Here is a 14,413-nt window from a genome sequence, read left to right as displayed (position 1 = left end):
TAGAGTGTTTCTCTATATCAAAAGACTTAGAAATTCAAAATTGAATGAACTTCACCCATCTTCAACACGAAGTATTAGAAAAGCTGTTGTGGCTCAGACCTTCAACCAAAAATACCGCTCAAAATGTCTTGACCTCTCAATGCATACGAATACAGTACAAGAATTAAGTGCCTAGTATTTGGTATAAAGGGACATAAAAGATGAACATGGAATAAGAACTATCATAGGGAATAGGAAGTGTAAGTTTCCAACAGCTCGGTTCTCCAAAACTGAGCAATTCTAAATATTCCAAGGGACAGTCCAAGTTCAAATAACAAGACGTTAGAACACTACTTAGCTCATGGTAGCATCACTTTGCCTCCTTGTTACTATTTCTCCCGGGGAAGAGGCCAAGTGAAGAAAAAATAAGATAAGTGGAAAAGGGAATCTCTGCACCTAGAAGCAAGGTTAGGTCTGTCACTGAAAAGCCTGCTTATAGGTGCTCCAACTACTGAGAACAAGACCCACTACAGCATGAATATAACTTTGGCTCCAAATTCTTAATGCCTATCCATGCACCTCATCTATTTATTCCAACAAAAAAAAAAAGTAATATCTTCTAGTTAGGGATCAATGTGGGGAAAGATATACCATGGAATGTAGTGTGCCCGCACGGCAATCTGGACAATGAACATCGTCACATGGAAACAGTAGCAACAAGTATGCCTTAGTAAAAAAAATGTTGAAAGAATTGCACAAAGAGGAGAACGTACCGGAACTAGGTCGAAGATCAAAACTTGAACGATTAAGTTGAAGGATTAACAGCAGATCTGAAGTTATACATGGCTAGATTTGAACAACTGAGGCAGAATCAACTCTTTAGCTTAAAGAAAAAAAAGTTTCCTTTTGGTTATCTTGAGTTCGGTTCAGTTCAGGTTTTGTCGATGGCATGGCTTCTGCTGTGAGGATTCCACCTCGAGGCGGAGACGTCCTTCGCTTTCCTGTGGGGGGTGAAGAGCTGCCCGAAGCCGAAGAAGGAACCCGACCTGGACGAGCAGACTCGGAGAGAGCCAACCGGGATAACGTTGAGCACAGGCGCGACTTGGACGTTGACCGAGTACGACCTCTCCATCGCCCTGAAGGGCTTTGCCCGGAAGTGATGACCACGGACGCCGGCTGCGGGAAAGTTACCTGGGCTGCTCGAGCTCCTTTCCAGCCCCTGGAAGATTACCTTCCCAGATGCATTCATCCGCGGGCTATCCACCGAAACTCCCATTGACGGATGTGCCTCCTCTGCCCGACGCCTTATCGGACTTCGGCGAGTTCTTTCCGCATGGTGTTTTTCTACGCTGGCGCTCCTTGTCCGGCAGACTCGCACTCGGGGCGTGGCCCTGGCTAGAGAAATCCGGCCGCGAACTGGCTTTTCAAAGTCGAGGGAGAGCCGAGGAAACTCGTCGTGGTCGGCTCCTGAGGAGGAGGACGACGAGGAGAGTGAGCGGCGGGAGAAAATGGGGACCGTTTCCGTGTCCGAATCGCGGAGAAGCGGTGTGGAGATGGAGGATTCGACCACGGAAGGCTTCGGATGGTGATGGAGGAGAGATCTGGTGCTAAGACTCCTAGAAGGGTCCGCCGGCACCGCTTTTTCAATGTCCGCAATAGAGCTATTCGGCTTCTTGAGGCCAAATAGCTCCCTCCACCGGCTCGAACACCTCGGCGCCTTAGGCGACTGCCTACAGAGCTCGGGTCCAAGGACATCAGTCACCCGACGAGGCCGCTCCGCATCCGGAGATCGGATCGCCTCAAACGACTCGACATGGGGCCGCACCGCCGAGATCTGAAGGGGAACTAGCTTCCCATCGGAGAAGAGCTCGTCAGCGGGAAGCATCGTGACGGGATCCTCTAGACGGAACTCGAAATCAAGCGCTAATTCCGAGCTTACCGCCACATTATCGGCGGAGATAGATGGATCAGCGTCTTTGCGGCTGAAGGAGAGTCTGGGACTGAGCCACCCAAAGGCGGAGCGAGGAGGGGCGAATTCCTGGAAGGCAGAGTTCTTGGCAGGAGCGGCGATCTTGAAGCAGGTGGAGGCCATTGTGGAGCATCCAAAGGCGGCGAGGGTTTCCGGCGGCGTTGCGAAGAATTTAAAGCGCTGTCTGGTGCGGCGGCAGACGAAGACGAGAAGCCTCGATCGTGTGGTTCCATCCGTATAATTAAATATAGAAATACTTTTTTAATTTTGCCCCAATAAATTATCTGCGACTTAAATTTACCCTTATAATTTGAAATATATGTAATTATTTAATTCAATTATTTTTTCGCTTTTTCGCTTTGTCCGTACGTTGGCAGGCACGACGTTGATGAGCCTTCCTCCTCGAGTCCCGCGCCGCCACAAATTTGCTGTCTTTCTGCCGCCCGATCGAATCCAACGGACGGTCTCGCAGGCGGCGGATGCCAGGAAAGACCGACAATTTTCCGGCATCCGCCGACAGCCGCCCCTCGACCCGACACGTGCCAATGGTCGCGTCCAGTCGCCGACCGCGCCGTACGCTCCGGGAATAGAGAAGCCGATCTACGACGGCGGAGATCACAAAAATACCTAATATAATTAGGTGAACAGCCAACATCTTTTTTTTACTATATCTGATATTCGAATTTTAATAAAATCAAAGTAAATATTTTTATTATATGTTAGTCATTATTCTAAAAATTAATAATCGTTCGTGATTTATCCATATTAATCCTGAGATAGATTGACGGAAATACTGAAAACGAACGTATTTTATCACTATTTTTCATTACTTTTGAATTCAAGAAATTAAAATTCATGTTTATAATTCAAAATATCCTCACGGACTTAATGGGGTGGTTGAATGTAATATTTAGATATCTATCAAAAAAAAAAAATATTATGTGAGTATAACTTGATAAAAAGAAATTAAATAAATATAATTTAATGTAATTTTGAATGATGTGCAACTGAAAAAGAAGTATGATATTAATTCAACAAAAAATTAATATAGATTCTTTTTATTATTGATTTATTTAAGAAGAATAACTCATGATATTCTAAACCTTTACATCCAAAGAACATAGAAGCCAAGCCTGATTCAACAACTAAACTGACATCAATTTTACTAGTGTTTTTTTTTTTACAAAGTTGGTGTAGCTTTCGATCGGGTGCTTAACTGTTAGAGATGATCAGTGGCTTACAGATTCAAAAATGCAAACCTAAGAACTATTTACAGATTAGCAATATCTGTTCTTATAAATCTTGCATAGCATCCCACCATTATGATATTCTACATAGCATATGCTCGCGAGCAACACAAACTATTTGTGAATTCAACAAAAGGTGTGGATCGATCAACCATGGATTTCTGCTCCAAGTTCAGATGCCAGTAAGCTGTTGAATACCATCAGTTTTTGCTTCTTCTATTTCCGGGCATGCGGTATAGTGTCTTGTCAGTGAATGAGTGTTTATGGCGATTTTCGCCATGCTCTGATGCCTTTCTGGTTAATTTTGAATGGCCAGCTTTTTCGACGCTTTGGACTCTCAGTGAAAATTCCAGATGCTAATGCCTGCTGAAGCCACAAGTCGAACTCATCATCCTCAATAATCATCTCCGCGTCCAGTCCCCACGGATATCTTGACGGGTTGGATCGCAGCTCCATCCTATCCAAGCCAACCATGTTCACATGAAAGGTTGGCCCATGAGTGTTCGCCTTGCATTCCATTCCCTTCATGCAACACATTTGCAAAAGTAAGAACACAAAAATTATTATAAACAGCAGTTTGGAATTCACTTATGATTCATGTTTAAGTGAATACCGATGTATGATTCACTTATTATAAACAGCAAGCAGTTAATTCATAACGTCGCTAATCTAGTTATCCGATACTGATGTATAACATCAGGAATCCTTGAAGAAAGACTCCAATGGACAAAGATTGTAGTCCTTCATTCTCGAAGGGAGTCCTCTCCTCTGAGTGACTAGCCATTTTGGAATGGATGAACTCATCATAAACAATATACTATAAGATCTTTAAACTTCATAAGATGTATCAAAGAAGGGATGCCTCGAGGTAATTATATATTCATACACTGTACACTACTGACCTGGCAAATTGCCCATTCAGAAACATCGAAGATTTTGCTTTCTGCACATACAAAAGCTCGTGGTATTTCCACCTAAAAGAGCAAGACACAGACTGAGAAACTTTCGCTTAACAATAGATCCACTATCTTCTAGACATCAGAGGGAAAAAAAAAATTAACAGGATAAAGACTCAGGAACAAGAAGAAAATTGAGATTGAGAAAGAGAGACAAATATGGGAAATCTAAGACAGTAGATGTTATTGATCGTGAAGAATACCTTGTTAGGTGTCAAGATTGCAGAAGAGCAGCCGCTTTCTACCCACCCATCACCATCTTTGGCCTGATGATACTGGGAACAACCCTGATACGAGAATATTTCATAAACAGGATGAAAAGATCACAAAACTCACATTACAAAATCAAGACATGCATTAGCAAGAACAACAGCAATGCGATACTTATGGGATTAGCCTTCCACCTGACACCACCTTGCCCTACTTTTACTTCTACTAGTGCATATCCATGTGTGAGAATTTCCACACTTGGTGCACTCGATACGCCTAGATTCTTCAGTGTGGTATTCAACTCCATCCTGTGATGGAAAGCAATCAGGATCTTAGTTTAGTTCTTCAAATCTAAAACGAAAAGTAGTAGAACAATCAGAAAGCACGTGGAAAACTAATCAATAGTAAGGACGAGATAGGCATGATATAGTAGATCAAAACATCCATAAAACTCAATCTTCATGTGCACACAAACTTTAAGAATCAGTACTGTAGATTACACTTTTCAGTCAAGTGGATGCTTCATAGAGCTATATGCAAAATTTAAGAGAATCCTGATGGGCACAAAATATTTGAATTATTAAATTATATTCACTCAACAAAATGTTCTTCCTATATTCAGTTTGAAGACACATCAACAAAGATGCATCACAATAAGAAACTATCGTTTTGTCTACACCAGACAACTTAACATCATCATGGCCAATTCAATGTATGGTTTAACGTACCCAGACCACCTGGTAGGTGAGCTGCATACCAGCTGACAAAGAATCATTAGGCGGATTAACAAATTTCAAGTGCTCACCCTGTGTACCAACTGTTCCATTATTTAATGCATTTGTAATCATTTGACCAGAGCTATTTACCTAGTCATTTTCTCTATCGGGACTTGCAGTCCTCGCTTCTATCACAGTGAAAGGGAAAAAAAAAAAGAGTAGAGGTTACTCTACAATCCTAAGGCAGAGAGTAAAGAGGGAACTAGATACTAGAGAGTTAAAGAGATGCCTTAGCTTTAAGGATTCCGTGATGCCAAGAAGCATTCTCTATAGCATGAGATTGACTCCTTTTACAGTGAGCCATCACTACCGTGACACCAGGAAATCATCGATTATGACAATATCCCTGTGAGACTGGGGCACAACATGTGGGTGTCCAGCATCAGAGAAGCCAAGTTTAATTATTCTCTGACAAATGTACCTTCTCATATTTGCTACAAGTTTATGACCTGTGTTTATTGACTGGAGCTGCTATGTTATGAAGATGCCTTCTTGTCTTGAAGGAGTATGACATGGATGGCAATACGATGTTTGCCCTTCAAGTGCGTTGGCACTCCCTCAGAAGAAAGTCCTTAAGAGATTGGTCTTCGATCAGACCCCAAAAACTTTGGTAGCTCCTCCAAACAACTAGCCCATTGCAGGCTCCATCTAGTTGACATCTCAACTCCTTTACCGCCACCCTAATCTACAACTAAAGCATATTACTTGACAAACAATATAGCACCAGCAGAAATTGTGGACTACCTCAGGGAGAAACTAACTTGACAAACAAAATGGCTATCATGTATTAAATATGTCACATAATAAATACTTTTGCAGAAACAGAAAATTTGATATTCCATGGGATGTGAGGTGAAAAGTAGCATATTCATACATAGAATCTTTATTTAAACATGTATCATGTTGAACTATACCTCCTGAGAATGAGAGGTACCAGAATTATGAAGCACTCGCCCTGATTCTTCTTTCCTCAATTGTTCATCATAGTTTTTCCTTTTTATGAAATCTGAAAGAACCTGAACTATAATGTTTATTAGTTGCATAAATAATACTTGAGCATTTAGAAAGAAAGCAGCTAATACTGGCCAAAAGAGTGATTGTTTCTCTTCAGCATGTGAGCTTCAAGTCAAAACAAACGCTATTAGATATTACTTACCTCATATGCACACTGAAGCTTTTTAAATGATTCACAAGCTAATGTATGGTTTGGATTCTTGTCGGGATGGACAAGCAAGCCCTAGCAACCATGAACACCATGAACACAAGTTAATTTACAGTTATTGCAAATCAGATGGCTTAAAGAAACATTTTGCTGGTCAAGTTGCACACCTTTTTGTGGTATTCTTTCTTTAATATTTTTGGATCAGCATTCACATACTTAAGTAGGCCCATAACTTCATAATGATTGGAACTATTCATTATCCTTTTCATTTCGACTAATGAAGCTGATTCATTCATGGCAAACTTGCTAGAAGAAGCATGCTTATGAGCATCCGAAAGATTTGATGCCTTAGGAATTGTGCAAGATGATTTGAGAGATGGCACTTCTTCAGCTTCTTTAGCTGGAGGAGCATATTCCTGGTCAGCTGAAACATCTTCTGAAACCTTTTCAGGTTCCTTTTCTTCTTGAACACGTGTGACTCTATTGATACTCTCGTATCCTTGAAGTAACTTGGTCAATATACCATTAGAAACAAAAGATAAGTTAAGTATCAGGAAAACTCCGTGCAAACCAACATGGGCATTGATAAAATGGACAGCATACACAGTTGCCATTAAAATCAACAATCGTGCATGGTTAAGAGAGAACATATAACCTGCAAACAAACAAACTCAGTAAGCTTGGAAGTATTAAAAGAGTTATTTGAAAATTATAAATAGGAAAATGCATCTGCATACCTCCAGCTATTAGTAAAAATGCTGTTATCCAAAAGTATCCATATAACCAAATAAGTACAATGCCATAAAACCCAGCGATAAGAAGGCCAGGTGTGAAGCCCAAACGATGAATAGCTGTAGCTATAGATCCCTGGTACAAGAAATACACAATAAAATTTACGATTCAGATTAATTGCTTTCCTCTTATTAGAGACAAGATATTGTAATTCGAGTGAAAATAATTATGAATGAACACCATAAACATGACAATAAATAAGTCACACCTTCCAAGAGTCAAATGCATGATGTTTCTCAGTTTTTCCTACCAGTAAACACAGTCAAGCAACATTTTCATCGCTAGATGATTTAAATCCCTTCAAGTTCTCTCAGTCAAAGCTTCCTTGCTCTAATCAAGAAAGTAGGTAGAATCTATATCTGTAAACCAACTTGTCCAATCTTACTACTTGTTTGAGTTCTTTGGATGTTTTCATGACATCTTAGCCTCCTTTTTCACAATTTACATATAAGTGATGACATTTCTTTATGATTGATATTTTGTTTTTTTCCTCTATTTCTGCTAACCTAATTACCTCACATATTGAACTTTGAAATTCTTATAAATGTACAATAAATTTGTGTATCATGTTTTAACAATGAACACTCTAAGCTTTGTCTGGTACTAGATAAGCAGGAAGTTATCGTGCAAAACCTAAAAAACCCCCTAAACAATTCAACTGACCATTTTTTTATGACCAAATTATATCACAATCTCTCCTTTTATGATTTAATAATTCCAAGTCATCCGAAACTCCTAAAGAAATTCAAAACGAAATGCAAGAATATTGAAACTCTAGAATGAAATCAACAGAATAGCAGAAACAAAGTCAACATTATTACAGCATGAAGAACAAGGACAAAAGCACCAGATTGAAGCTTTTACTATGGTATTGTAACTTTCAGTAGAATTTGAAGGATCAGTATAACTCTAAAACCAGTAATTGTGCCAAAATTTTCCATAGGTAAATGCTGGTTCCATCTGGTAATAGTTTGAAGATCAATGCTCAACAAACATCTTTGCGCCTAGCTATTTGATAAGAAGGGACGAGTAAAGAAAGTTCGAATTCTCAATAAGAAGTGGCAGTGCAATGATTGTAAGAGTGGTTTCATGCATAACATAATTTTACACATAAATACCTAATCTTCCAGTCACTAAACAATCAGAATTGTAAATCAAACACAATTAATTTATTTAGATATAAGAATTGGTTCTGACAGAGATCAAAGAATCCAACGTATGCAAACAAGAAATAATGTTGGTATGAAAAAACCTTAACAAAGTACATTCTAATTTTGCAATGTTTACATGCATATATTGGGAAAAAAACAAAGAAAACAAGAACCTGTCAAGTTATACTATATTGTTAAGGAGACTCAGATCTAAAAGATCCACATCTTTCACTCAGTCACTCAATATTTTATTTATAAACTATAATCAAGAAGTTGTATGAGATTTTTTATCCATGAATAATATATCTTCCATTGATATGAATCCTAAGTGATTTAGAGGACAGACATTTGAATCAGTACCATGATGGCTTTATATGGAGCAAAGTATCTTTTTGTTCATTAACATGTCTATCTTAAAACAAGAAGAACAAGATCAAAAAATTCAATACAAAGTTTGCATATGCTCTGTAAGCCAACATTGATACTGGTGGCATCAAAATTCATAATAAACCTTTTTGCAATTACATGTTCTTACATTTATCACAGTCATGCAAGAGGGTTGGACATTAGGACAAGCAACCATATCAATGCAGCTTCAGCCAAGCATGGCTCATTAAATATTTCCCATAATAACTGGCTTCATGAGAAGCATATTATTTTGTCTACATTTTAGTCTCAAGCAAGCAAGGGTTGCTGTATATAAATATGCATGTCTATTCTTCTGTCATATACATGAGCAGGCCACCATAAAGACAGTCGAAGTACAAATCCAGATTACAAAGTTGCTCGTATCAAAAACTACAATTCATACTATAACTATACTACAGTTTCCAATAGGGAAGACAAACTAATAGAATATAAAACTAATAAAATTGATCCAAGGCACTGAGCCATGTCAAAAAAAAACCCACTTGACAGTGTGCATCTGGCATGCAAAGAAATTACTAATGACATTGTTAAGGTAAACTGGATAAAGACTCACCAAAAAAAAAAAAAGCATCAGAGTAGAAAAGTTTAGCTATGCACTAAAATAGTAATAGTTGTGATGAGAAATAGAAGTAATCAAACTTATTCTAATCAAATAGACAGAGATAAATCATGTTATACAACCATTTTAGATTTTTAGTTCAGAGATAAATTGGAAAAGGAAGATGACAGAAAAAAAAAGGTCTTGCAACTGAAAAATATATGCACATATATACAGATTGTGAGAACAAACCAGACTTAGAAGCACGTAAACGAGGGAAGTCATGGAAGTAGAGCAAAGGAAACAACTCCATATGATGACAAAAAGAGCTGTCGAACCCAAGGTAAACAAGGACCTCAAACCTCCAACGACACAATTACTCCATTGCAATAGCAATCTCAAAAGAAATCTTCCGACAGTAGTGCACCAGATGTAAAACAATGGCCAATGGCAATCAATCAGGAGAACAAATTTTTCTCTTGTACAGTTCACAGCAACTCGGACATCTCCAAAGAACTGCTTCTGAGATTGAACCCATCTCCACCCTTGCTTGAACAAGCCTATACCTCCCATTGAGACCATAATAACAAGACACAGATCACATCCCTTCGGGGGGAAAGGCCAAAAGCTGCATCACATAACAAAACCCACAAAAAAAAGAAAACTCAGCGCGGCTTCTGCAATCTGAATCACTTAGTTGCTAACGATCCCGACAATCTTGACCTTCCGATGAGCAACATTCTCCTTCCGCAACCATCACATCTACTCTAGATCTTATATTCATTGATTCCATTAAATCTATATCTGCTCAACATCCGCTGCTATCCAGGAATCAGCCAAAGCGAGGAAAAAAAATCGATTTTCCCATTCCAGTTCCACCAGCTGATCCCGCGTAAACCTTATCAGCTTCCTCGCGCCTGGAGATGCTTCCTCCCAGGGAAGAAGCAAAATCCGAACAAACCAACTCGACCAATGGGCGTTGGGTGGCCACTGACAGACAAATCCGACGTCCTTCCTCCCGAATGCTATAAAAAGAGGAAGAATCGCAGCATGACACACGGGAATCAACTCAGCCCTAGCTTTACCTGCCGGTTCCGCTGCTTTTCCTTCGGCGTCAGGCGCAGCTCGTGATAAAGCCGAGGGTTGCGAAGGAAGAGCAATGGCGAAGGGGATAAAGATAAAGATGGCCAAATGGACGAATCAAAAAGAGGGAAGAGCGACGGTAAAGATCGAAGCTTGGAGAGAAACAAGGATGGTAACGTGGTGAGGGTTTATAAAGCTGGGAGCGTGTGTGAGAGAGAGAGCGAGAAGTGTAGAGGAAGGAAGATGATTAAAACTTCAGTTCGCCCCATAAATCTTTCCATTTATTACATGAAGCTCTAATGTTTATAAAATATAAATTTACCCCAACGTCCCAGCGAAATATTGAGTATAAAATGTAATATTTTAAACCTGAGTGGTTAAGTTGAAAGTTCTACATTCTAATGTAACGGATACATATACCACCTACTCGATTTTAGATTACCCACCAGATCAACCTGCATGGTTACTGACCGGGCCCACCACATTACCAATCACGTAACGGTGTGAACGGCTATAACAACCGCATGGGTAGGTCACTCAGAACCCGAACCAGATCAAGGAAAAGGCACTAACCTACTTATAACCTAATGTAATTATCAATTAGGCATGTGCTTAGGCATGCGTTTGTTTAAGGTTAGGATGATAATTAAGGTCAAAGATAAGCCATTAATCATTTTTATATATTTTACATTAATGATGCCAATGATAAATTTATGTGAATATGAAGATTTTAAATAGATCATATTTGTGGAAATTTTAAATGAATAATTTGACCATTTAAGAGTATATAATTAAATTTGTAAAACTGGTGTCAAGGAAGAAAGGATAATTAGTAGAAGAGTAAATTGTATTTCATATGTTGCAATGTTACAATAGTTAGACGATCTTTGTAGAGGTACACGTAGAAAACAAAAACTGAGGACAAAAAAATACATAATTTAGTGAGAATCTAAATAGAAATGAACCACGACAAATCTATAAGAATTCCGAAATAAATGTTTACATAGTCAACGGCAAATCATCAATAGATCCGTTCACAATTGGGTCCAATCAAAAGCTACCACGTGTCCTTGTCGATTTACTTCTTGAAAAAGATATTTTTAAAAAATATTAACACGCTACTCTATTAAATTTTTCACATAGAAAATTACTATTATAATAATGATAATTATAATTTATAATAATTATTATTTTTTAAAATTTAATTTGATGAAAATAATATGTTTATATATTAAAGTAATCTTTATCGATTTGTTTATCACGGTGAAATAAATTGTAATAATTATAAATAATTTTATTAAAATTATAATAGAGAGAGTATTGTTATTAATTTTAAAATTTAATTTGATTAAAATAATATATTTATATATTAAAATAATCTTTATCGATTTGTTTATCACAGTGAAATAAGTTGTAATAATTATAAATAATTTTATTAAAATTATAATAGAGAGAGTATTGTTATATTTTTTCCAAATTAATCAAAATTAATCCAATTATATTAAAATACTCTAACTTATTAAAATGACATAATTTATAGTTGTTACCATGATAGTTATCTCAATTAGGAACATAACTCTATTAATTAAAGGGTAATAAATTTATTATAATAAGATAATGATCCGTTTTTAATGAGGGTATGTTTTCGGAAAAACTTAGGTTGTGTTTGGTTTACACGTTTTTCATTTTTATTTTATGGGAAATGAGCGTTTTCTAAAAAATAGAAAATGACTTTTTGTTATTCTCTATTTTTCTAGAAAATACTATCTATATTTTTAGAAAACAGATAAAAAAAATACAAACCAAACACTATTTTTCAGAAGCCTGTGTTTTTTCAGAAAATGAAAATAAAAATGCACAAACCAAAGATTTATCTCCTTTCGTATAACTCAAAGATGAATAGTAAAAAAATGTGAGACAAATGGTAACAAATGTCTGACATAAATATAATTATTTTTTATTATAATGATGATAATTATTATAATTTATAAAATAATTTAAATTAAAATTAAGTTGTTATTGAAATTGTAAAATAATTTTTTTTTATTTGTCATCATCTCATCCACCTCAAACTATTTGTATTCTCTAAAACACCTTTATTTAACTCGATTATAATTTATATGGTAAAAGATGATTTCTTCGTCTCAACAACTCTATTAATTCGTTACTAGATTAATACAAAAGAGATAAATCACATATGACTGCTAACCATTAATACAAATGATCAAAATATGAGGGAAGGGATGCTCAGATACGTTAAATTTTAACCTCAAAATCTTATGTGATAATACTTTATGTCTCAACCACCATACTATCTCAGAGACGACTCGATTATAATTCATGGTGGCTATAAATATGGATATTTTATTCTAATTAATACTAGTAACAGTAGATTACAATAGCTACCGTGATTATTATAATGAATATTATATTCTAACCATTATAATTCTATAACTATTATCAGAACTTATAGCTGTTATATCAATTATGATTCTGGTTAAAATAATGTTAAAAATAAAGATAATTTTGAGAGTAAAAATTAGTAACAAAAAGTGAATACGTTCATCCTCAGCACCCCCGTCAATTCGTCTCAGGGCCAATACGGAGGAGGTAAATCATGAGTGACTACTAGTCTTTGGAATAGTGATTAGCACATAAGGGAGACATTTACCTCGACTTTGCCGAGATTCGAACCCCAGATTTAATTTGTGGCAACACCGCATGTGCTAGTCACTAGACCTATCCGAGGGGACAATTTTGAGAGTAAAAATGGACTGAGATAAGATGGTTTTTTTTATTTTGATACCATGTATTTTTTGTTGGGATCGGAGCGCAGCGGAAGACATATAATGAATCATGGATCTTTCGTGGTACATATAGTTTTGCACAAAATTATATAAAGCATACCTCGAGACCTCGATAGGTGTGAATAATATCACGGACAAATAAGACAAATAAGAGCCCCACGTGTGACTCCTCTAGCGGTATCCACGCGCACTAGATCACGAACTTGACACGATCCGTTAGGTGCTAGCCACTTGGATCGACAAAGTCTTGGAAGCACTACCGATCTCTTCCGGTGGAAGACGAAGTTGACGAAGGAGAAACGGAGAGAATGAAATCCTTACTTTGATTCTTTCCGAGGATGGCTATTTATAGCTTCCAAGGAATACGAAGAGTTAAGCTTTCAATTAATTCATCATTTATGATCTTCATTAATAAGAAAGATGAAGAGTTATAGGCTCCATAAATTCTTCATTTATAACTTTCATTATGATAGCTCTTCAAATTCTTCATTAATTATCATTATGATGACTTTTCGAATTCTCCATTAATCATCATGATTATGGCTATTCGAATTCTCTCTTCTTTGTATCAAATAAATCCATATTTGATCTTGATTTCGACTAGCTTCCGATATCATTGTTCATGTCTACGTGCTATGTGTGCAACCCTCTAGGTTTTATACACGAAGGTAGTGTAAATCCATACACAGACTAAGGTAACCGTCTAGCAACAGTTTTTAGCCACCCAACGCGATAAAATTAATATCAGTCATAAACTGTAAACCACTATGAACCGATTACTATGTAATTCAATCTCTTCATCTAAAGCCTACATCCCAATTAATTTGATACATTATGCATCATTATCAAATTAATTGTTTTACTTGATTTCCAAGATATAATAGACTCCTCTTGAATGATAAATCATTCCTCCCATGACCATGGATTTTGAGTCACTAATATCTCTATCAAGCGGCCAGGATGTTAACTCCTAATCCAAGAGAGCGATGAATCCTCTATTGACTCAACACTATTCTCTCTACGCTTTGTTATACACCCAACTACCGTATTAATCACAATCCGATTAAAGACTCCTTTTAACGGCGTCAAAGCACATAACTCCACGCATAGAATAAATGAAGGTCTCAAGTCAAAAGATCAGTTACACTCGTTCATAAAAGGAATAACCAATGATGCTTAATATGTGGTCTCCTCTTGAGTGGGTCGTGTCCATTGTACCTCTAAACTCAAGGCACCCCTAACTACAACTTGGATATCCATCCCTCCGGTCTATCTCGACCTAGTCATACTCAGCGTTGATCTAGATATCCATGT

General features: G+C 37.2%; 2 protein-coding genes across 2 annotated transcripts; both read right to left on the bottom strand.

The window, feature by feature from the left end:
- Positions 1–343: 343 nt before the first annotated feature.
- Positions 344–2,270, bottom strand: LOC122002462. Its single transcript, XM_042557640.1, has one exon. It carries the CDS (start codon positions 2,069–2,071, stop codon positions 911–913), a length of 1,161 nt encoding a protein of 386 aa, XP_042413574.1. The 5' UTR covers positions 2,072–2,270; the 3' UTR covers positions 344–910.
- Positions 2,271–3,104: 834 nt separating this feature from the next.
- LOC122002461 lies at positions 3,105–10,493 on the bottom strand. The gene is made up of 9 exons (XM_042557639.1): positions 9,462–10,493; positions 7,037–7,166; positions 6,467–6,954; positions 6,294–6,374; positions 6,052–6,153; positions 4,556–4,669; positions 4,355–4,438; positions 4,098–4,169; positions 3,105–3,717 (listed from the first exon to the last, which is right to left on the bottom strand). Exons 1-9 carry the CDS (start codon positions 9,789–9,791, stop codon positions 3,457–3,459), a joined length of 1,662 nt encoding a protein of 553 aa, XP_042413573.1. The 5' UTR covers positions 9,792–10,493; the 3' UTR covers positions 3,105–3,456.
- Between the last annotated feature and the right edge of the window lie 3,920 nt (positions 10,494–14,413).

This window comes from Zingiber officinale, chromosome 7A (assembly GCF_018446385.1).
Source record: "Zingiber officinale cultivar Zhangliang chromosome 7A, Zo_v1.1, whole genome shotgun sequence".
NCBI classification, from domain to species: Eukaryota; Viridiplantae; Streptophyta; class Magnoliopsida; order Zingiberales; family Zingiberaceae; genus Zingiber; species Zingiber officinale.
The sequence above is the reverse complement of the archived record's forward strand: the minus strand, read 5'-3'. Positions and strand labels throughout refer to the sequence as shown.